The sequence below is a fragment of the Perca flavescens genome, chromosome 2, assembly GCF_004354835.1.
Source record: "Perca flavescens isolate YP-PL-M2 chromosome 2, PFLA_1.0, whole genome shotgun sequence".
Taxonomy (NCBI): domain Eukaryota; kingdom Metazoa; phylum Chordata; class Actinopteri; order Perciformes; family Percidae; genus Perca; species Perca flavescens.
In genome coordinates, this window is record NC_041332.1 from 15,067,781 (window position 1) to 15,092,155 (window position 24,375).

The 24,375-nt window shown below is 43.3% G+C and overlaps 1 protein-coding gene across 1 annotated transcript in view; it reads right to left on the reverse strand.

Moving 5' to 3' along the window:
- pkd1a (polycystic kidney disease 1a) overlaps window positions 1-24,375 on the reverse strand; it is a 67,323-nt gene that overhangs the window by 20,700 nt on the left and 22,248 nt on the right. The window contains exons 9-30 of the mRNA XM_028566923.1: window positions 20,694-20,871; window positions 18,833-19,050; window positions 17,227-17,348; window positions 16,963-17,113; window positions 14,743-15,005; window positions 14,111-14,491; window positions 13,355-13,831; window positions 13,055-13,186; window positions 11,943-12,118; window positions 10,478-10,608; window positions 7,674-10,297; window positions 6,784-6,981; window positions 6,381-6,680; window positions 5,811-6,256; window positions 5,207-5,357; window positions 3,738-3,890; window positions 3,099-3,239; window positions 2,056-2,377; window positions 1,655-1,871; window positions 746-905; window positions 490-633; window positions 194-338 (exon numbers count right to left, since the gene is read on the reverse strand). Of these exons, the coding sequence (XP_028422724.1) occupies window positions 194-338; window positions 490-633; window positions 746-905; window positions 1,655-1,871; window positions 2,056-2,377; window positions 3,099-3,239; window positions 3,738-3,890; window positions 5,207-5,357; window positions 5,811-6,256; window positions 6,381-6,680; window positions 6,784-6,981; window positions 7,674-10,297; window positions 10,478-10,608; window positions 11,943-12,118; window positions 13,055-13,186; window positions 13,355-13,831; window positions 14,111-14,491; window positions 14,743-15,005; window positions 16,963-17,113; window positions 17,227-17,348; window positions 18,833-19,050; window positions 20,694-20,871 (7,230 nt within the window). The remainder of the gene's footprint in view (window positions 1-193; window positions 339-489; window positions 634-745; window positions 906-1,654; window positions 1,872-2,055; window positions 2,378-3,098; window positions 3,240-3,737; window positions 3,891-5,206; window positions 5,358-5,810; window positions 6,257-6,380; window positions 6,681-6,783; window positions 6,982-7,673; window positions 10,298-10,477; window positions 10,609-11,942; window positions 12,119-13,054; window positions 13,187-13,354; window positions 13,832-14,110; window positions 14,492-14,742; window positions 15,006-16,962; window positions 17,114-17,226; window positions 17,349-18,832; window positions 19,051-20,693; window positions 20,872-24,375) is intronic.

Below are 24,375 nucleotides of genomic sequence, written 5' to 3' on the forward strand. Positions count from 1 at the left end.
GAGAGTGATTAGGCAAGGTGTGATTTCTGTTTGTTTGTTTGTTTGTTTTGTTTTACTTGAGACCGCAGAGGGTGGGGGGCCCCATCTGACATTACCTGTCACACACAATTTGTTTTGTATGTCTGAACGATATAAATAGTGCTAATAAAAAATGTATCACAAAAAAAGAGATACAGAAAGCTTTCGGTCTTACCCATGATGTTCAGGATGTTGTCAGCTATCTCAGTAGGAGTGACTGTGCCCTGCCTGGTGTCAGTTTGCAGTATCTTAAGCATGGACTCCAGTTTGTTCAGAGTGCTGTTCTGACACTCCTCACAGATGAACTCTCGACTCACCGCCTGAAAAACACAAAACTCATAATTTTTTTTGCTTTTTTCACTATCTTCTTTATTTTCAGCTTTATTCTTTGTTTTCAATTAAACTTCTTTCTTCTGATTTTCTGCCCTCTTTCCATTGCTCCCCACCTCGCCCCCCTTTCATCCTGCTCACCGTGCACTGAGCCAAAGCAGCGGAGGTCTGCTGGATGTCGTTAACCGTGGTCAGGTCTAGAGCGGTCAACGCTCTGGTGATGTTGCTGCGGATTCTGACTCTGTGACCACGCTCATTTGGCGCCAACTTCCTGCTCTGCTCATACTGGAAGAAGGTAAATACAGGTATAAGCATGCTTTATGTATTGTCAACTGATTAATAATTTGATAGATAAATGCATTACAGTAATTGATGTGGGTGGCTTGGCCTCTCCTACCTCATTCAGGACTGTAATAAGAGCCAACGATAACTCTCGCACCCTCTGGGAGTCTCCCTGCTCCAACAGCTTTTTCAGTTTGCTGTCTGTCAGCTCAGACAGCCAATGGGGAAGGTTGTTGTAATTAGGGGGTGGATCTGGCAGCACAACTTTGATGGTCCTGGACACACGCACAAAATAGAAAGTTATAATTATAGTGTTTTGATTTGATTTGATTTGATTTATTAGACAGTAACAGAAATAAATGCATAACAAGATGCCATCACAGTGACATTGCACATTTCACAGAACTGTCGAGGATAACACAAGAATGTTACAAACTTATTTCCATTGTGGTCCTCGTTTTTACTTTGCTATATTTGTGGGGACTTGGATGTGTTTCTCCAGTACTGATGGTTTAATAAATTGTGCTAGTCAACTGAGTGCTAACAAATTCACTTACAATAATAGTATGGGTTTAAAAATGTTTTTTTTTCTGGCATACATGTACAGTAAAATTAAATAGATCAACATCCAACTTTGAAGAGATATATTTTCCTAGCTGCTAGAGCCCATAATAGTAGCGACGGATCAAAGAGATGCTAAATTAACAGTTCAACACACAGTATTAGCTGAAATGTCCTACTGTAAGGCACCAAGTCACCACAGAGCTAAACTTTATTGGGCTTTGTGGTGAAATTCATTGGCTTTTCTACTTTGACAGGAAGGCCAGTATCCAACTACAGAACAAAAACCTTGGAGATGGCGGGGATTTATTGTACCGCTCAGAAAAACTTTAGTAATACACAGGCTTCGGTACGGTAGCTTGGGATGTTTGTAGATAAAAATTGAAGTTTATAGGACTGAATCTTATTTAATTGGTCTCACTGCTGCTTTACTGAACCAAACAGCTGAGTAAAATGTAGTTACTTGTTGAGTGCAATGATGGCAGCTCCCTGGTGGTCCTCCACTGTGATTAATACGGTTACACTGTGGTTGTTTGAGCTGAAGCCTGGGGGCAGGAAGGCCGAGTGCTCCGGGCTGCTGCCTTTGTACACACAGAAGTCCTCACAGTAGTCATATCTGCAGCGTGACACCAGTAAGCTGTAGAGCAAAGGAGTCTCTGAGACCCCTAGATCACTGTAACCTGGAGGCAAGGAAGTGATAAAGACGACAAACAACATGATCAGTAATGGAGGAAGAAATCTTCTAATTAGACAGGACAGAAAAAATGAAATAATAATAAAAAAGAACAAGGGAAAGGATGAGAGTAAAGCAAGCATGTTGTGATTCAGGTGTGTGAGAGCGTGGCCACACGTTTGGCTTCCTACCTGAGCAGTTGAAGTGCACTCGGTCCAACAGTGTGCGTATCCTCCAACTTTCACTGTCTCTGTCCCTGTACTCCACCCCTGTTTCTCCTCCCCCTCTCAGGTGACACTCCCCACCATCCGGGGGCATGTTGTGGTGCAGAGTGATGGAGGCGGCGCCGTCGCCATCCAGACTGCCGTCGGTCACGTGCAGGGTGAAGTTGTAGGAGTCTTTGTTGCGCAGGACACCCTTTCGCAGCACCAAATTCATGCCGTGACTTCCTGTGGTGGTGGATGATGAGTCTAGGACCAGAGTCTTGTTCTGCAACGTCATGGCACTCCAGCGCTGGGAGGTAGAGTGAGAAAGAGAGTTTACTAAAAGCAAGCTACATTTGGTGATAATATAAAATTATAAAGACATTTACAGTTTAAATGAGCAGGGATAAGCCAGCCTAAAAGCTTTCATTAATGGTCGGGAGATGTTTCTTTTTTAAAAATTGGTTTTGATGTTTGCCTTAGTGTGTTTGGTTCAACGCAAACACTTGGAAACAGTAGTGACTGGCAGTGCCAATTAAATATATGAATGATTAATCAGAAACCAGGCTAAATAACCATCCTGGCTTAAGGCTTTTACAGTAGCATGTTTTTTTTCTGGGTAGCAGGTTAATTAGGTTGAGGGGCACATAATGAGACACAAGACAGCTTTAAAAGGAATAGTTTAACACTTTTTTGAAAAGTGCTATATAAATATAAATGTACTTACTTTGATGGCCTTCATAAAGGCTTTACACGGCATTAAAGAGGCTGTTTGACTCGCCCGATCACACGTGTACATGTGACAACTACATGTATGGAGATATACAAAGAGTACCAATTTTAAAATGACCCGTGCAGTATGGAAACTAAAGTATAGTGTAATTATAAAAAACGTGACCTAGGTTAGGAGTACAACTGAGCAGTCAGCTAGTATGTGCAATTTGAGGCCCAGTGACTCAACAAATGTTTTGTCTTTCAAAATGTTTCCCTGTGTTAGTAAGTACCAAACATATATGTGTGTGTGTGTTTACCCCACGGTGAAATCCCTGGCAGTTGGTGCAGGTTCCTTTGAGGTAGACATACGAGTTATGGCTGACCTCGTAGATGGACTGGGCCTTACAGGACACACACTCAAGAGACACCATGGGAATATGGCCACTCTGGACGAGTACCTGTGACACACACACACACACACACACACACACACACACACACACACACACACACACACACACACACACACACACACACACACACACACACACACACACACACATAAATGCTGTCAGATTTAACAATTCAGGCAGTATATAGGATGCAGTCACTACGATTAGATTGAACACATTTATCATCAACATTTCCTATGTTCTACTATCTTTTGTTGTTTAATCTTATGTTGTATTTTATCCGATCAAATAAAGGCTGGCAGCAAAGAGATACCAAAGCTTTTCTTATAGGAGGATATAAAGAACACTGACAACTTGAGATTTGGGAGAAAATGGTGTATTCATTCAAGAGACTGGTTATTGAAATTACAGTGAATAGTCTGACATGTTGTGATCCTCCAGATTCATTTTATGACCCATTGTAGGGGTCCTAATCCCCAGGTTGGGAACCACTGACTTGAAGGATGCATGTATTCATGTGTGTAGGAGAATGTGTGCACTTACAGTCTGTATGGTGGACTCTGGCGCCATGCCATCTTTGCTGATGGTCAGTCTGAAAGTGTATTCGACTCCCGCCTCCAGCTCAGAGCCGGAGATTCCCAGCACCGGATCGCTTGTGCCCAGGCCGAAGTTCAGACTGGAGCAGTGTTCTGCACCCTGCAAGCAGAAAATGGGAGGGAGTCACATTGCATTTCTCTCTTACTATACTGGATTGGGTTACCTACGAAATCAATAAGAACAGTACGGTTATTCCAAAGGATCTAACACTACAGAAGAGATCAACACACCCCACTACTCATGAATTGACTCATAGAATTGATTCTTAAGTCTTGTTTATAAAGCCCTACATAGCCTAGAACCTTTATTATGTGATTACTTTCATTTGATTTCATTTTCATTTGAACCGCAAACTATGTAAAGACCTATGTTTTAATCTTTTATTTGGGATAATCCTACTTCCTCAGTTTGGAGTTTTTAAGTGAGTAAATAAAATATATTCAATAAACAATCACTCTGTTTCTTCACAATAATCACATTGTTACTAATTTCCATTCTTAAAATCTTGTTTGTAAAGATCTTATGGAAATAATGGTGATCAACTAAAAACTAAAAATTCTTTTTCTTTATCAGTAGTGGTACACAGCTGTGAGTGTGTGTAGTATGTGTGCATGTTCTTTATGTCTCAACTGTAATTTTCAGGGTGGGGAGCAAAGCACCAGCTGTGGAATGCTGAATTTATCTCTAAACAATTACATAACCCTTTAAATGCCTGTCTGCTTGGATTTACACACAAACAGACATGCACATGCACACACACTTCTGCAGGACACACCCATCCTATTGGGACTTATATTGTGGTCTTCTGCTGCACAGCCAGAATGTGTTGTCACCCAGCCAAGGATGTGGGGAGTGTGAAAAACACTCAATGAATTACACAAGCACGGACGCACGCACGCTCGCACATACAAACATACATTTAGATATCAACATGTGGCTCAAACATCTATCTAAAAATGGCTTTGCATTAACATGTCATAATTTCAATCAGTACTTCACTGTTGCTGGAAGAATAGTTGTAAATCAATAAAAATATTTTTATATATATAGTAAACAGATTCAAGGGAAAACACTGCCTAGTGATAATATAGGGACTGGTGATGAAAAAGTAATGACTATAGTAATGGCTATCGGAACATCTTTGTGTTTTTTAGAGAATCAACAATAACATGATCTGCCTCAATATATACACTGACAGTAGCCTCTTAAAAATAAGAAAACAATCCACATTCATGGTGAGGGCTTGAATGCATATTTGTGTACATTATAGTGTCATGTAAATGGAAACATGGAACATTTGGAAGTCGTTTCTCTCTGTGAGCAACAGAAATGGCCAATTTCACCAGAAAACACTCATCCAACTCGTCTTCAGTTCTAATGTGTGAAGGCGACTTTTGTTTAATGCCTGCCCTTACTTTCGAAGTGCTTTGACACTCCCAGTGGTAGTGGAGTAGTGACTGGCTGTCTGGGTCCATGTTGGGATCGTAGGACTGCACTGCACTGAGCTTCAGGTCCTGTGTCCTCGACCACACCCTGTAGGTCCCCCCTTCTATGATGGGCATCAGTCTGACAAGAAAAAAAGGGGTTCAAATGAACATAAAAAAGACAAACTAGTGCAGATGTCAAATTTAACGTGGTAACCCCAGCAAATTATCACGTTATTGGTCTACAGATCAACACAGTTAAGATGAAATTACACTTCTGTGGAGATTCCCTTAAACATCTTTGAGAACCTACGCAGAGAAGGGTGTACACCTCCTGATTGGTTAGAAAATGTTCACTATTTTGTCTTGCCTATCTTGTCCTTGTCCAGTCCATTTACAAATTATAAATCCAAATTCTTTCAAGTTTGTTTTAATGTATGGAGGAATTTGGATGTACACACACACAGACACACACACACACACACACACACACACACACACACACACACACACACACACACAAAAAGCTGGAAAGTGGGAATCTTCTCTGACGAGGCAATAGAGGAGAGAGTCAAAATTGAGTTTCTCCACTGACCTGGTAGCCATGACACTGAGCTGCAGACAGGCGGCCTTCCTTAGCGGCACGCCTTCATAGGACATAGAAAACACCAAGGTGTAGTTCCCTGCTGCCAGAGCCATCTTTGGCAACGACAGCTGCAGCCGCCGCACATCCACCTCCATCGGCAGCCGAATTCCCGGGACAAGCAAAGACCGCGAGGGCTGAGTCACCACCCCAGAGGGAATACTGTGGTCTTTGTCGTTATCACAGGAGGGTGTTGAGAGTATCTGCCAGAGGTACTGAGCTCCGTAGCGTAGGCAGTCTTTCAGGTCCACACTGGCCTCCACCAAAGTGGGCTGGTAGCGCCAGATGGCCAGATGGGGGGCTTGAACCACCTGCACTTCTGGCTCCTCACACTCTAATACACTGATGTTTACCTCCACCTGGGCCAACACCCAGCTCACCAGGTTACTGCAGTTCACCTGGCAGGGAGAAAAACATGGTGAAAAGATGTCAAGCTTTCACATACAGCATCATATTTACAGATCAACAAATAAATAATGGATTGATAGAAAACATGGAATAATGTAGTTCTAAGAAACATACTTGGACCAAGTAGTGTCCAGGGTGTCTGTACTCATAACCCACAGTTGTGGTGTTTGTGTGAACTGAAGTAGAGCCGTCGCCAAAGTCCCACAAGCACTCCACAGGATTAGATCTGGGTTTGACATTGGCCATCAGGGTCACCGTCTTATTGATGAAAGTGTCCAGAGGAGATGCATACAGGACAGCCGCTGTCAGCAGGTTCTGCACCAGGATGTGCTTTGTGACGTTCTGAGCATGCAGTGCGTTGATGGCCTTCAGGTAGATGGTCAATAAACCTGGTTCTTCTGGCGTGTAAAACACCTGGGGTTGTGAGATTCATTGAGACACATCACTATTTAACAACTGTTTGCTATATTGTGATATTTATTTATTATTATTATTATTCATAGTTAAGTGATCTGACCTCTTTGCCCAAATGCGACGTCTTATGGAGGTGGTACAGATCAAAAGTCCACAGGAAATGAACAGGTTTCCCCGTCAAGATGTTGGCCGCAAACAATCTCTTTACACCTACAGGGATTGCTGCAGAGCTTCCCAGGATGGAAAGTCCACGTATGGGCTCCATCACCTCCACCTGGAGGTGCCGCCTCTTGGAACTCACCTGGATTGTCATATTGCAACAATATGTGTGCACCGCATTAGTTTGATTAAATCATGCTGGGTTTGACATCAAAGTTAATGCCCAAAAGAGAAATAAGAATTAAATTCAAAATTTCTAATTATTTCCTAATTTCTCCTGAAAACACTCTACATACCGACTTTAAGTGACAATTTGCTCAAAGGAAGCAGTGAGGTCAAGCATTTGAAAGATGACTTGGATGACAAAAGCACGACAACAAACATATCAACAAGGTGCTCAATTAGATGCTTCTTCAACACGCATGTTTACACATGCTTGACTCGTGTCAAGGTCTCTATGAAAAGACCAGTATGTAGAGAATTTAGGACACTTACAATGATGCCATAGGGCTAAGAACAGTGTCACTGGATTGTCATGTGTAAATGCACCCATATGTCAGGCAGTGATAACAAACCGTATGTGTCAACTTATCTGCAGACTGGCAAGTAGAAAATATAGATATACATAGAAAGTATTATTTATAAAATCAAGCTGTCCATTTTATATATCTGAGATGTGACAACAATATTTGTACATTTTGAGAAAATAAATGATGCGAAGGAAAGATTTCATTTTATGTGATAGTATTGTTTGTGATGGCTGTTTTTTTTTACCATGATCTTATATCTCTTATATATCATCTTAATGTATGCTTTCCATCTCTTTTGACTTACCTGGTTGTGAGCAGTGAGGTTCACCATGTACGTATCCACCCTGCTGAACGTGTGGACGTAGGTTTGGTCGGGTTGAGGGAAAACAGTGGCATCTCCGCTGATGCTGAGGATGAGGCGAACGTCCGAGCCTGCTGCCATAGATATGGTGAACTCCACCTTCTCACCGACTGCTACAATGTTTTTACTTGCCCTCAGCTCCAACCCCTGAATCTTGTCCTGAACAACGAACCCTCTAGAAACCACTCGCCCGCTGACGTCATTGGTTGCATTCAGAGTAACGATGACTGTTTTTGCCTCCTGGAAAATCACAGACGTTTTCCTTCCCGTTTCTGTTCTTCCATTCAACAGCCATGTCCACGTCACATTGGTTCCTGTCAGTGCTTTCCCCTCGAGCGAGACGGTGACACCTGTTGCTACGTAACTCTGCGTACTCTGCTCTGTCACATTGGTAGCATTGAACGTTAGCCCAGAAATTACTTCCTGGACACTGACAATCTTTGATTCAACCTCTGAGCTAACTTCATTGAATACCTCCACAGTAACTAGCTTTAGGCCAGGGGTGATGAAGGTGTGGGTCTTCCAGTGCTTGTTCCACTGCAAAGGGTCCCCATCCACAGACCAGCGGTACTGCAGGTCTGAGCCTTCAACACTCAGTACCGTCAGGTTAGTTGGAGCATTGACTGCAACTGGGTTGTCGCTGATCTGCAGGTCCACCCCTCCGGCTGGTTCCAGGAAGTAGATGGTTCTGTTGACGGACAGCTGGCCCAGGAGGTTGGCTGCCCGGAGAAAGATGTCACAAGGGCCTGGTGTGGAGAAATTCACCTCCACCGTCTTCCCGCTTATGTTGAAGCTTGAGCTGAGGGGGTCTAGCTCTCTGATAATGTTCCAAGTGAACGTCATGTTGGTTCCTTCCTTTAAACCTGCTAGAAGGTGGAGAACACGGTTTGTAGCAAAGCAGCAGCTGTCCAATCCTGTGACTCCACCTCCTCCGATCTCCTCCTCTGCTAAAATCTGCAGCCCCTCCAGCTCACGTTGGACATACAGGAAGATACTGGCTTGTGCTGTCCCTATGTCGCTCTCCGCTGTCACAATGATGTTAAAAGTGCCAACGGAGCGGAAGGTGTAGAACATTCTGTGGGTCCCTGGAATTGGGGTGCAGCGGTCACACAAGATCCAAGAGAAGCGCATGCCATCTCCCTCCTCCATTTGGGCCTCAAAGGTGACTGAGGCATTAAGAGGGACATTTACCAAACTGGCATTGACGGTCAATCCGCGGACTGGTGCAAGCACAGCAACAGGTAAAGTAGTGTGATTCCTGCTAACTGTGTTGGCTGCTGTCAGCGTAATATTGTAGTTCCCAGAGATGTTGTAGGTGTGGCGGATAGTCTGGCCTGTAAGCACATATCCATCTCCAAAGTTCCAGACGTAAGTGACATTGGAAGCCATGGAAGACGTTGTGAAAGTGTATGGTGCTCTAAGGGTCAGGTTATTGTACTTCGTGCCATTATGTTGAATAACAATTGGACCTACGGGCATCAAAACCTCAATCACAACACTGAAGTTACTGGTGGAGATGTTATTGAAGACAATGACTGTCACATTGTAATGACCTGGGTTTTTATATGTTGTCACAACATTATCAGAACCACTGATGAGCACAAGGTATTCCTCTCTACCAAAGTCCCATTGATAGCTGTAGTTAAATTTTGGCTCCGCTCTGGCCTGGAAAGGGATCTCTTCCCCAGCAGCGTAGTGGTATTTCTCAAGGGTGAGGCTGATGTTGGTTAATGCTGGCTGCACACACACCCAGTTGAAGAAGTTGGCCTCGTTAACCCCACTGGAGAGAAGCAGAGAGAGGTGGTAGTTCCCACTTGTCAAGTAGGTGTGCGAGACTCTGGGGTTGCCGTGGTGTGTCTCGTTTGGGCTTCCGTCCCCAAAGCTCCATTTATAAAGATGAGCTGACGCGTTACCGGACACCCCAGCCTGAAAGTTGACGGGGGTCCGCTCTTCGACACACCCGGACGGCTCCATCTTCACAACTTGGAAGACAAACACCTGCACTGGGAGGATTGTCCAGCCAGAGCTCACAGCGTTCGCGGCCGTCACATTCACCGTGTAGTTGCCATCGTTGATATACCTGTGTGACACGTGAGGTTCGGATGCTGGGTAGATGGTCCCATCTCCCATGGAGAATGTCCATGTGATGTTATTACCTGATGCAAGCCGTGCCCATACTGTAGTAGGACTGTGAAGCTCTGTAGGTGAGGAGCTTTCAGCTGTTAAATTTTCAATCTCCTCATATACAAACATCTCGGAACAAGCCTTCATAGAACTGATGGTGTTGTTTACCGATACACAGACATTAAAGACGCCACTCTTTGCATAGGTGTGTGCCACGCGGCGACCTTGCAGCGGGGTAGAACTATCTCCAAAGTGCCAGTCGTAGTGAATGCCATAGGGCGAGGGCAAAGGGTGAGCCTCAAAGTCGGCTGATTTGCCAGTGAGGAGAAGGTGCGGCTCTGTTTGTATATCGACACGAGTGAGGATGCTGTAGACGCTCATGTTGATGCTCTGACTGATGTTCTCATAACGATTGGACACTGACACCAGTGCCGTGTATATTCCTGTACAGAAGAAGAAGAAAAAGAAGACAGGGTGAGGAAGGAAAAGGAGGTGAAAATAGATTTATATCATTATCTACCAGCTTAGTACATTTTAACCTTCGTCAACTGAAACAAAGTCAAACTTAATTGGCTGCTGCTCCATTAGTCATGCTGCTGATAAGGAGATGGGCGAGGGCATACCTGGCTGAGAGTAAATATAGGTGACGTTGTTGCTTAGAAGGACCTGATTGGGGGAGTCTGGGCAGAGGAGGGAGGGGGCGTAAGGAGGCTTGTATTCAAATTCCTTATATCCGCCGTCACCAAAAGACCATCTGCAGCATAACAGGAAAATGAAAAACCATTAAAAGAAGACCTGAAGAGAAATACATGAAACTTAGATGAATAAATGCACGGATAACCATTTCCATCCATCCACACACACACACACACACACACACACACACAGACACACAAAGACACAGACACACACAAAGACACAGACACACACACACAGACACACACACACACACAGACACACACACACACAAACACACACACACACACACACACAAAAAAAGCTGGAAAGTGGGAATCTTCTCTGACGAGGCAATAGAGGATTTTTGGACGAGGAGAAGTGGAAACTCAAAACTCAGGAAGCCTCTCTGGACCACAAATGGTGAGAGTGGAAAGAAACTAAGTGAAAGAGTGCACCATAGTTGTGCGAGTGGGAATGTGAAAGAGGGAGGGAGAGAAAAGAGTGAAAGAATGGAAGAAAAAAGGGGAAAGGGGGGGGAGTAGAGTACAGGGGAAAGAGCCGAGCACAAGGGAAAAATCTTGTCAGCAATCTGCTCTAACCACACAGTTGTAAATCCAAGGCTCTGTATGGTATGACTGCTGCAGTGCTATTATGGCGCAGCAAAAGGAGCAAAGAGAAAGACAGAGAGGAAGATAGAGGAGAAGAAAGGAGCAGACAAACACAAACAGACACACTATGTTTTCACTCAGCTGTAAAAATAAAGAGAAGAAGAGACAGTGAGAAAAAGAAGCAATTTTTTTAAATTATAATTTTTGTTTTAAAGTGCTCATATTATGCTCATTTTCAGGTTCATAACTGTATTTAGAGGTTGTACAAGAATAGGTTTATGTGGTTTCATTTTCAAAAAACACTATATTTTTGTTGTAGTGCACATTGCTGCAGCTCCTCTTTTCACCCTGTGTGTTGAGCTCTCTGTTTTAGCTACAGAGTGAGGCATCTCACTTCTGTTACATCTTTTTTGGGAGTCGCACATATGCAGTAGCTAGGTAAGGACTACTAGCCAGTCAGAAGCAGAGTATGAGGGAGTGCCACGCTAGCAGCTAGGCGAGCATTATAACGTGTGTTACAAAGTGACACACGTTTGTCACGGAAGTAAAGGCTGGACTACAATAGAGCTGTTTGGAACAGTTTGTGAACAGTGTTTTCTCTGGAAGATGGTATGTCCCTTTGGGGTGGACTTTGGGCTTTTTCACTTTGTAAACCTATAAACGTGCACAGAAATATATACAACACAATAAAGGAAAGGGAAAAAGGCAAAAAGCATAAAATGAGCACTTTAAAACACACCACAGAAGATATCTATCTACTGTATCTGTCTATCAGTCTATGATTCTGTCCATCTGCTCATACCGGAAGGTGGCGGCCACAGATAAGTCGAGGAGCACAGAGGTGGTGAGAGTCTGAGTGGAGCCCTGAGGGACCACATCTGGCACACCCTTTACTGTGAGGTTGGCCATGGGCTGCAGCCGGTCCACGGTCACATTGAAATGCTCTGTGAGGGTGCTGACATGGTTCATGGCTGTCACCTGGAAGAGATGCCACATGACCCAGTTAGACAGCCAGTAGTCTCGCTTTGCCAGACCTTCCTCCACAGTGCTGCAGAGGAGGGTCTGGCTAGTCCGCATAGCATTCCGGGATGGGAGAAAAACTCTGGTTTATTGGCATTTCTTTAATCCAATCACAATCGTCTTGGGCGGAGCTAAGCTTAGCACTGGACAGAGCCCCGGTGCCGCTTGCAAAATAGCCTCGGGAGGAACTTGTCTTGGTGGAACATGTGTACATTCAAAGGTTGTTTTAGTCGTGCAACAGAAATCTCAGATTCAACAGATAGTCTAGCTAGCTGTCTGGATTTACCCTGCAGAGATCTGAGGAGCATTTAACCATAGTCCGCATAAATCGACCGGAGTTTAAAATTCCAACACAAAGAAAGCGGAAGGTAACGGACATCCGGCCATAAAGAGTGACATTTGGCGGAATTTCCGGTGACAACGGACCGGTCCCGGAAGTGGAACATCGTGGATATAGACTAGACAGCCAGAAAGAAGTTGATGTTACATTTACAGTATGTTAGCTTTAATTGTGAAACAACACTAATAGGTGCAAACACATGATGTGACCTATCTAATAGAGCTGAAACTATTAGTCTATTAATCGATATGTCTATCAAGAGAAAATGTCTCTGTAATTACTTTGATATTCAGTTAATCCTCAGTCTTTTTTTTTCATAAATGTCAATATATGCTAGTTGTGTCTCTATGAAAATAAGTTAAATCTCTTTGGTGTATTGGACTTCAGACAGAATAAGCTGTTTGAAGACGTTACCTTGGGCTTTGGGAAAAAGTAAAAGGGTATTTTTAAAGACCAACAACAATTATTCAAGGAAATAGTCAGCAGATTACACAACTAGACAAAAAATCAAGTTCTATTTAAGTTCACATAATGTAATGTGAACAGAAACTCACTGTGAGCTTGTAGATGGCAGCGTGCTGGTAAATGACATTGAGGACAGTGTTGTAATAAGTGAAGTACGGCTTGTCATCCACTGTCCATTTAAATGTGGGATTGGAGCCTTCAAGCACTGATGCTGTGTAGCTCTGAAACACACAAACATATACGCATAAATATATATGTATGTCATAAACATATTTTTTACATGATAAAAATACATTACATTGCAGTGTGCATACAGCAATATCAATATCAAATATGAGGTTAATACAACTGACAGTGATGTAAAAACATAAGCACAAACACACACTGACCACGACTGACTCCATCAGCACCCTGTGTGCAGGGTGTGGCTGAACCATCAGTTCTCTGAGCGGCTCTTCCAGGTGGACGACCACAGACAGGCTGGCCTCCGTCACATTATTATGGGCCTCCAGCTCCACTTGCACTGGACTCCTCTGCTCCTCTGTCCCCAGGCTCAGATCCAGCACTGCATACAGGTTGGGCTCTGCGGCCTCGACCCCTGAGCTCGGCCCGGGCTGACAGAGCGCTGGGCTGGAAGAAAACTCCTTGGGACAGTCGGACTGGAAGGTCACACTGCGACTACCGCCACGCCTAGAGGCCTTTGTCAGGTAGCGAGACTGGACGCGGAGCAGCATCTGGGTGTCGTTGGGCTTCAGGTAGAGGGTGCCATTCTGGGGAGGGGGGTGGAGGATTGTCAAGCCCAGAGGAGGCACCACACGCAAGTCGCATGATGCAAAGGCTGGGTATGATGGTTCAGCTGAAGTCACCTGGAATTTATAAAATAAAATGTTGTCCCAATTATTTTGTTAATATAACCAATATGGGGCAAAAATCGGGTATAGACAAAAAAAAATCATTATACAGCAAACACTTAATGGATGTTGATTTATTAGCCTGTGTTAACATTGAAAAAACATGCAAAATGATAAGTACATTTTTAAAGAAGAAAAAAAAAATTAATTAAATATTAATATATTAAATTAAATATATAAATATAAATATTTCAGATGCATGCTGGGATTTGACATACAGCTTTGATGTCTTACCAGCAGGCTGTAGAGACCGGACTGGGGTAGACCAGCAGACAGCTGTGCTCCCTGCAGCTGGGTCTCACTGTGTCCCACATACAGCACCCTGACGGGGCAAACTACTTCGTCCAGCCAGCCTCCCTCACCATCCTCCACCAGCGCCTTCACGTCAAGCTCCGGGTCAGGCAGAGGGTTGGCGTCGAGGTCAGCCGAGGTGTCTGTTGACTGTCCGGTGTTGTTGATCCAGAACCACTCTGACTGGTTGAGGGCTAAGACAGGTTGTCGCCACAGTGAGTGTGGGGAAGATTGGCAGCGAAGAAGCGAGGCGGGGCCAGCGTCGTGCTGCAGGGCAATGACATCACCACGGGAAACCAGGAGGTCCTCCAGTTGATCTTTTACCTGGGAGAAACAGGGATCAGGAGGGTGGAAGTTATGCCTTGTACAGTACAACAGTTGCAATGCCGTAAACTGCTTAACCAATCTGGTTCACATACACACACACACTCACATTAAAGCTGGCAGTCATCAAATATTTGTTCTGACATTACTGCATTTCAAAAGCAAAAACACTAAATACTCCACTTGGAGGCAAAACGGCTGGGAATTTCCCCATTATGTTTAAAAAAAAAAAAAAAAGTAAATCCTCTCACCAGTATGTGTGCAGCTGGTCCTGCTGGTAGAGTGAAGACCACCTCATTCTGTAGGGTGTATCTGGGCCTCAGCGCCCCAGGGGGCAGGTGGTGAGCCTGGGTGCAGTTAGGACAGGAAGATGGCTGGCAAGGACTGGAGAGAGGCAGGCACCGACGCTGGAAGGGACACCACTGCTCTAGTCGGGGGCAAGAGGGTGGATCACCGCTCCTGGTGTCATTGGGGACACAAACAGCCACCGGGGCACACGCTGGACCTCCACAACCTGAGACACAAGATATATCTTTATGATGAAGTTGAGACATGAAAAGAGACAAAACTCTCTTTAACTGCATTATATCATAAAAGCTGATCATGTGTTTTTCTGGGAACATAATTAGTGTGCTTGGCTGATAATCCATCTCCATGTAGGGCTGGGCGATATATCGATATAAAAAATATATCGATATATTTTTAAATGAGATATGGAATTAGACCATATCGCATATATCGATATAGTTCAAATGTGATCCTTGCTCCCATAGATATATACACAGATGTCGCCTTGAGGTTCTAAACATACGTCAAAACCGCCGCCATCTTGGAACAGGGGTCCGAAGCATTCAGATCAACGCTAAAGATGCCGGACTTTTGTACTGCTTAATTATGTTCGATAGAGGAAATGAAAAGAACAAACAGCAATGAATAACATTTAACAGGTGACAATGTGTTTTATGATTATGTATGCCGCCTTCGACCAGCAATCTGAGCTCCGGCGGCAGCGGGGCAGCAGAGACCGTCTGCGGCTGCAGGATCTGGAGCTCAGTGCCCGTTAAAATTACATGTAACGCATAAATACATACAGAAATAAATAGTGGAGGAATGAGCCTGGACATTTCAGTCTGTTTTAAACTTCACCTTGAAGCAGAAACTCTTAGTTCAGAAGGGTGAAGTTTACGTTTGGACTCAGATCTGTGAACCGATCATAATAAATATTCTTTGTATTAACACATTAATTAGTTTCTTTGTTTTGTAGTCGATAGTTCATCTTTTAGTTTACTTAAGTGGAAGCAGTATCAAGTGGAAGAATGGGACTATAAACCTAGGCTTACAGGCATGAGGCATTACATTTTGAACAAAGTAGATTATATTAATATCAAAAGCTTAATTGACCTTTGGAACGAATCACAAATATGGAGCTTTGATTTCAAAAAAGGTACTCCTGTTATACAGTATTTAGGTTTACATTTTATTATTTGAACAGCTGAGCATTTAATCATGAACCAGGTGAAGAAACCGGTTTATTATTTATTTGATTTTGCAACTGTTTCTATGAAACTACTTGTGACATGTCATATTTGATTTTGGCTTTGACTGAACATTTGCTCTCACTTTGCGGAAAAAAATATCGGGATATATATCGTATATCGATATTCAGCCAAAATATATCGGGATATGACTTTTGGTCCATATCGCCCAGCCCTATCTCCATGTAGGGTAAAACTTGCTTTCGGTGTTATTAATAATCCAGTTGTATTATCTCATTATCTTTGCTATCTCCTCCTCTGCGGCTCTATTCACAAATTCCAAATGAAAGTTTCACAGAAAACGTTCTCTCATGTCTTAAACAAGCTGCTCGCCTCTCTGCGGACTTCTGTTTCTCACATTTTTTATGTGCATTCGCTCACTGCTCCTCTGTCTATTGCACGTCTCTACTGCTACGTCTCGGTGGAGAAGTCCAAAAAAAAACAACACAGAAAGCATCTCAATGTTTTGTGCCTTGTGCCACACAGTGTTGCAGTTACGTCTCATGTGTCTATACAAGGACAGGAAGCATTCAGGAGGGAGGTGACCTTGATTGGTCTGTTTCCTTCCTATCCTGTTTTGCAATACTTTTGTCTCCATTCGAACTTTACTTTCATGTTGACCTACCTAGCTTAGAGAAAGTCCCGCACGCTGACCATTACGCAAGCAATAATTTATTTAGAAAAATACAATGTTTCGGTCTCAGACCTTCATCACCTAACAACTTCAGACAAGGCTTGTCAGTGTGTGTGTGTGTGTGTGTGTGTGTGTGTGCGTGCGTGCGCGCACACACGTGGATGAGTTTGTGTAACTGAAGAGGGGTGGGTTCAGGTGGCTTATGTTTGTTTTTTTAACACCTGCTGATATTCACCAGCAATGTGCAGATGGTTTTACATGTCAAGTCTGTACACATGAGTGTGTTTCTGTGTTTGACTCACTGGGTAGCAGCAGGTGCAGGCCGGGATAATGGCAGTGAGGTCTGTAGGTCTGGAATCGGACGTGGATTTGTAAAATGAGCTCCTGAGTGACAAACTCTAGGGAGGACAGACGACCTGCCTGAACAAAGCTCAGAGCTGGGAACAACAGCACCTGAGTGAAAAAAAACGAGAAGAAATGAGAAAAACAGACAGAACGTTTGATGAAAAGAAGGTTTGAGGACAACAGTACGATGACTGAATAAACGAGCTGAGATTCCTGCTCACCTCTATGCCACTGCTGGGAGGCTGTGGAGTAGAGAGCGGAGCGGGAGGGATGCGGTGCAAAGTATTATGGGAGGGAAACACAGCCAGGCCCACTGTGTAAATCCCTGCATCTGGAACATGAACTGTGGAGGCAAAAAAAAGAATGAAGCCAAGGTGACAAAAGAGGAGGGAGGATTGAGGAGTTTAGAAAGGTAGTTGAGGCAATTTATAAGAACTGATGGATCCACACTGTAGCACATTGCTTTGAGAGAGAGAGAGAGAGAGAGAGAGAGAGAGAGAGAGAGAGAGAGAGAGAAGAGAGAGAGAGAGAAAACCTCTAAAGGCACAGACCAAACAAAACTACTGTTTAAAGATTTTAAAGGGAACACAATGTATCTGTTCACACAAACACAGAACCAAAAACAGACTGGACCAAAGAAACGCATGCGCGCGCGCACACACACACACACACACACACACACACACACACACACACACACACACACACACACACACACACACACACACACACACACACACACACACACACACACACACACACACACACACACACACACACACACACACACTTAATTTCCCACTGTGACACATTGTTTAGAAGGCAGTTTTACACAATCCAGTTTAACTTCTACTCAAGACACGTCTGTATTAAGTGACATGTTACATTAAGAGACTGACACATACTGTACCCCTTGAAAAATAACTAATTAATAACTATCTATTTAATAATAACTTTCTATTCACTGACAATGCAATGGGTGCAATATAAATGTAACACTGCTAGTTTTCATTTCCTGCTTGTATATGTGTTCACATTATGTTAAATGTTGTTATTTTGTCTATATTGAGCAACACGTATTTGGAGGCAACGACGACTCACCCACACTTAACATTTGGATGTAGTAAACACTTCAAAATGGCAGTAATTTGGCTTCCACAATCAGATGTGTTCCATTTTTGGTCCACAACAAATATAGATATCCAGCTGCCACATACAGAAGACTTTATGAAGCCTGTATATTTTCTACAGCTTTTGAGTTTTAAGGCCTGTGGACATTTTAATCAATATAATGTTTTATTCTTTTACAAATGCCGTATATATACACAGATAGAAATTATGACAAATGGGAATACTTACATTACAAATATGTATGTTGGTAACAAAACTATTACATTTATCATGTAGAATTGTTTCCATTCATCCCTGTCCACCTAGTCTAAAAACACTATTCCTTAGCAGACACAAATATTTAATAGCAATAATGTATAAAGTATGGAGATGCTTTTCTGTAATATTCAGATGTAACCATACTGCTTAAATTAATGAAATACTTATTACACAAGGAGCAATTTGTATCAATGCCAAGTGTCCTCCAATTATAAATGGTACTTCAGGGAGCTACTCTTGTGCTTGTGTGAAGGAGGCTGTTAGCCTTTTCTTTTTCTACGCTTCTTTACGCTAAGATGCAGAGGGATTTGGGGAAATTTTATTTGCGTTGAAATCTGAGCCTCAGTTTTCATTTCCTTCCTCTGATTACGGGTTTCTAGGCATTTGAATCCCCTATATTGCTGTGTGTCAATGTCTGTGTGAACATATGGAGCCTACCTTGGGGACTGTACTGGCAGACATAGGCCCGCTTGGCGTTACATGAGTGTGGTGAACTGGTCTGAGCGCCCTGATCGAGGGACACGCACACGTTTCCGCGGGAGATCGAGGAACGAGGTGGCAGGCCCTCCTCTCCCTCCTGTGCCTCTGAGCCGTTCACCCAGCGCAGCTTGCCTGGAAGGTCGACGTCACTCAAGCCCAGCCACACGCCTCGCTCCCTGGGACAGGAATAGACAGGTAACACACAGATTACCACAGCACCTGCATGACATCTAGCTGCGAGGCTGTTAACAGCTGGATAATTGGCTCCATCGCTTGAAAGGTACACAGAAAGACACAAATACAAACATTACCAAATCTTAGAAAAGAAAAACTCCACATAAAAAAGGAATTAAAAGGTGCAGTTCAAGACTGAAAGACAAAAAATACACACAACACAAACCTCCATACAAAACATCCAGACTTAAATTGATGCAGATCTCAACAGGTGACATTGAAGTCTGTGAATTATGTATTAACTTGTCTTCAATGATTTCAGGGCAGAGAAAGCATGAAAATGGGCTCTGACTGAACCCCACCGGGATGTCAGAGACAGGATGTCAGATATTTTGTACATCCCTGAGATTACAACAGATAAATAGGCCTGAAAAAGCAATTTCCTTCCCTGTCTTGTTTACTTTCTTTCTTTCTTTTTTGGTCAGATTTTTCTGTACTGGCTGACTACTCACATCTGTAAAAACTACATCTGAAGGAGTGGATAGGGGTTAAAAAATACAAGCAGAAAAAAAGATCTTTGTGGTAAAAACAAGACCTTAGAAAAAAAAGGGGCGGGGGGGCTTCTTATATAAGTGAGGGGTGAAAAGGATAAGGATAAGCTCCATCTGCAGCTGTTTTTTTCTTCTCTCATCCACTTTGGTCTTCGAGGGAAGGGCTTTCACCTTCACATTAAAACACACACACACACACACACACACACACACACACACACACACACACACACACACACACACACACACACACACACACACACACACACACACACACACACACACACACACACACACACACACACACACACACACACACACAAACTATGGACTTCTCATCCCAGGGTGTTAAAGTTACAATGCAGCTGTGCTTTTACAGATGTGTTTTTTGCGACCCTCTCCGACCTAAACACCAAAACTAGGGGGCCAACACAAACCCAAAAACTTTTCAACGAAGCCAAGCCAAATCCAGAGCAGTAAAGAAGCATTACTACAGTGTTTTGTGTAAAGAGACTCTAACCATGACTAAGCATAAGGTCACAATATTTTCACATCTGAATACACGCTATACTATGTGGGAAAAAAGAGCAATGTCAGTATTTTACACAGCCAGAGAACACTATAAATGATTGAATAGATGGCAAAAAATTAATCAAAGCAGTAAGCTTCAAGGTATGAAGTTCATAAACAGTGAATGATAAAAAAATGAAAAGAACTACCTTGAAAACAGCCTTGAGTCGCAACAACAGTTGCACACACATACAAATTGTCGCATTCAATCAAGAAAGCCTTTCGCACAGACAGGAGGGGAGGAGCAGGAAAAACAAACTTTTCATACCTCCATCCAAACCATGTACTTTGTGATTGTCAGTTCAACATCTGTTTTGAGTATTTGATGTCTGTCACAATGTTTATTTGGCTGTTGTGGCTGCAAACAGCAACATGGTGAGAACTCAGCCAAACAGGGATGACACACTGTGTCGCAGAGCTGGCAGGTTATCTGAACAGTACCTGACAACATGCAGTACCATTGCAACAAAATAAACATACAGAGAAAAGCCATCTCTGCAGCCCATACAGATAGAAACACTCACTGTGTGATTTTGGGTGCCAGCAGGTTACGCAGCGCATCACTCCTGACTATTGCCAGATCCCCGCCGCGGTCTATACACTGCTGTCGAGCATCTGTCCAGCTCATCTCCCCTGGAACGATCTGGAAACAGTGTGAGGACTCTGCGTGGTACACCCCGTCCTTTGGGCAGTAAGGGGAGGCTGGCAGAGGACAGAAACATTCACATGATTACTCAGATCTTTTGAAGTCACACTCGCAACATTAGGCGCTGCGCTATCCCTAGCATCGCGCACCGCTCAAATTTGCCGCTTCAACTTTGACCTAGTTGCAGCTGGCCTTTCGAAAGCACAACCAATGAGATAACAGCATGTCGTTACCTAGCAACGGGAAATAGCTTCCTTGCCACCCTTGATGACGAATACCTGTGCTGCGCTTTGCTCTCTGCGCCCTACCTAGCGGTGCACAGAGAGCAAATCAGGTATCATGTGTGGGCAGCTTTAAGGTATAGAATTATTATAATTATTAATGAACAATGCATTCTGACGACACACTTCAGACAATACCATACAGATCTTTACAACTCAAGGTGTTAACAAAGCCAGCACTGTTTGCATTTATACAGTTAGGCACTGTACTGCCACTTAAAAAGATATACCAACATTAAGGGACTGCTAATAACTGTAACAAAATGTAAAAAATGAAAGACAAATACTGGAAAAGAAGACTTATTATAATTTTTTTTTTTTTAGAATTTCCCATTTTTTTGGGATCAATAAAAATCTATCTATCTATCTATCTATCTATCTATCTATCTATCTTAAAGAAGGAGTCAAAATACTGCATCCACATAAAGGATACATTAAGTTATTCATGTTTTACGAGTACTGAATATTTATGTGACATTTTCTTCTAATATAATAATAATAATAATAATAATAATAATAATAATAATAATAATAATAATAATAAGGCGGGACTGGAAGATGGTGAGGGACTCAGAGGTGTGGTTCTCTTGGGGGAGGGAATTCCAGAGCCTGTCCCCAAAACTGCAGAGGTTGGACTTGTGGATGGAGAGGAGACCGGCTGAGGTGGATCTGAGGGACCGTGAGGGTTGGTACGGGGAGAGGAGGTCAGTGAGGTATGAGGGGGCCAGATGGTGGAGGGCTTTGTAGGTGAGGACTGGGAATTTGTAGGTGATGCGGTGTGAGATAGGAAGCCAGTGGAGTTGTTTTAGGACTGGAGTGATGTGGTGCCAGGATTTGGAGCGGGTGATGAGTCGGGCGGCTGCGTTCTGGACCAGTTGGAGTCGGTTGATGTAGGCAGAGCTGATGCCGAGGAGAAGTGAGTTGCAATAGTCCAGTCGGGAGGCAATGAAGGCGTGAATGAGTCTTTCAGCAGCGGGGGGTGTGAGAGAGGGTGTGAGAGAGGGTCTGATTTTGGTGATGTTGCGCAGGTGAAAGGAGGTTTTAATGACATGGCGGATGTGGGGCTCAATGGAGAGGGTGGAATCAAAGATCACACCAAGGTTGCGGGCCTGGGGAGATGTGGAGACAATGGTGCCGTCGATGGTGAGGGTGGGCTTATTGATTTTGCTGAGTGTGGATTTGGAGCCTATGAGAAGGAATTCTATTTTATCGCTGTTGAGTTTGGGGAAGTGTTGTTGCATCCAGGTTTTAATAGCTGACAGACAGGAGTTGATGTGGGAGAGGGGAGGATTGTGGGGGGATTTGGTGCTGAGGTAGATCTGGGTGTCACTGGCGTAACAGTGGAAGCCCAGGTTGAAGTGGCGGAATATCTGACCAAGGGGGAGGATGTAGATGAAGAGGAGGGGGGAGTATGGAGCCTTGGGGAATGCCTTGAGTGACTGTGGCTGTGGCAGGGGTATGGTTATGGAGAGAGATGAAGTGGGATCTAGTGTGTCGGCACCTCCATTTCCATTAAACTATTAAAATGCATAATATTGATATGTTTGGTAGAAAACATTGGCTGCTAGTGTACACAACAAAATGTGTATTGTGGGTGTCTACAGTGTTCAGTTTTTGATAAAACCTTGAACAGTGGCCTGAACAAGAACTTCTGAAAGGATGAGGTAAACATATATGAGACAAGGAGACACAAAAGATATTGATCAATTGGAAGGAGGATAAAAAAAGACGGAGTGGCCTTACTCACATAACTAACATACAAAGACACAAAAACACACACACCATCCAGTAGAGACAGCGGCATTCCCTGTCTTTCCTATTCTCACTTTGTTCTTTAGTGAATCAAAACTCTGTCTGTGTCTCTCTCTTTCTTCTAAAGCTACGTCTGCCATTTAGCAGAAACCAATCCTACAATATCTCAAAGATATAACCTGTCGCACAGATCAAATAGCCATATAAAATCAACAGATGGAAGAAATGTCAACGCACTCATGAATAAGACAGGGTATGAACAAGGGGAGACGAATGGAGATGGGGGACAAGTTGTGTGTGCGCTTATACATTGCATAATCCACCTGTTAGTTTCTATTGGCCGCCAGGCTGGGCTGGGTGTCGTCTACCTGCACCCTGAGCTGAAAAGCATCTGTGAAGCAGACTGAGGGAGGCTCAGAGAGACGAGAGTCAGTGGAAGAGGATTGTGTTTTTGATTCCTCGGGAAGTTTCCCCACCAAGTTGTGTTAATGTTATGTCTGCCTCTTAATTGTCTACAAATGATCTGTCAACTGAGTGTCAACACTGTTTGACAACGCACCGACTGACGAATGAAAAAGAAGCAAGCTGGCCGCAGAGCGGAGGAGGAATAGGCACCTGAAGTCAACGACCAAGGTATGCCTCTAACTAGGGCTGGGCGATATGGAGAAAATCAGATATCACGATATTCTTGACCAAATACCTCAATATCGATATTGCGGTGATATTCTAGGGTTGACTATTGGTGCGCTCACAAAATACCTTCACACTTAGATTTTAGATAAATAATCATCAGTAATGTGGAAATAATATCTAAGTGGGGAAAAGGCAAATAATAGAAGAGCTAGAACAGTCTGGTAAATTCAGAAAAGTACATCACTTCACAGTAATGCAGCATTTAAAACCAGTAGAAGACAACACTTATGTTATATCACGATATTACGATATCCAAAATCTAAGACGATATCTAGTCTCATATCACAATATTGATATAATATCGATATATTGAGCAGCCCTACCTCTAACCCTTACCTTCAGTCGGGCGACTAAGCGGTTAGCTTTCTAGTTTTCAAATGCATGAGTAAAACCAAGCTCTGTTGTAATCCTAGTTATAATATATATAGATTAATCAAGTTTCCACCGGGTTGGTTATGCCGTGACATTCCCCCCCCAGCACATGGCTTCTTAAGAGAAGCCATGCCTCCAGAAAGCTTAAAAACGTTCCCCATTTTCTAATGTAGAAATTCAATCTTGCGAACTGTTTATATGACTGTTGATATGTTTATATTCTTTCAAATTGTTGAAAGTTGTTGTCAGAACAATCTATAGTGCCAATATTTCAGTGTTCGGACAATTAAAAATAATGACAGAATCGTATAAAATTAAATAGTATACAGTAATTGTTTGTAGTTGTTTTGACAAATAAATGTTATTTATTGTATTAATGGATTATGGTAGCCTGACAAGCCAGACCCACATCAAGATGTTGGGTCTGGGAACATACATTGACAGGACTCAATCAGAGGGGCG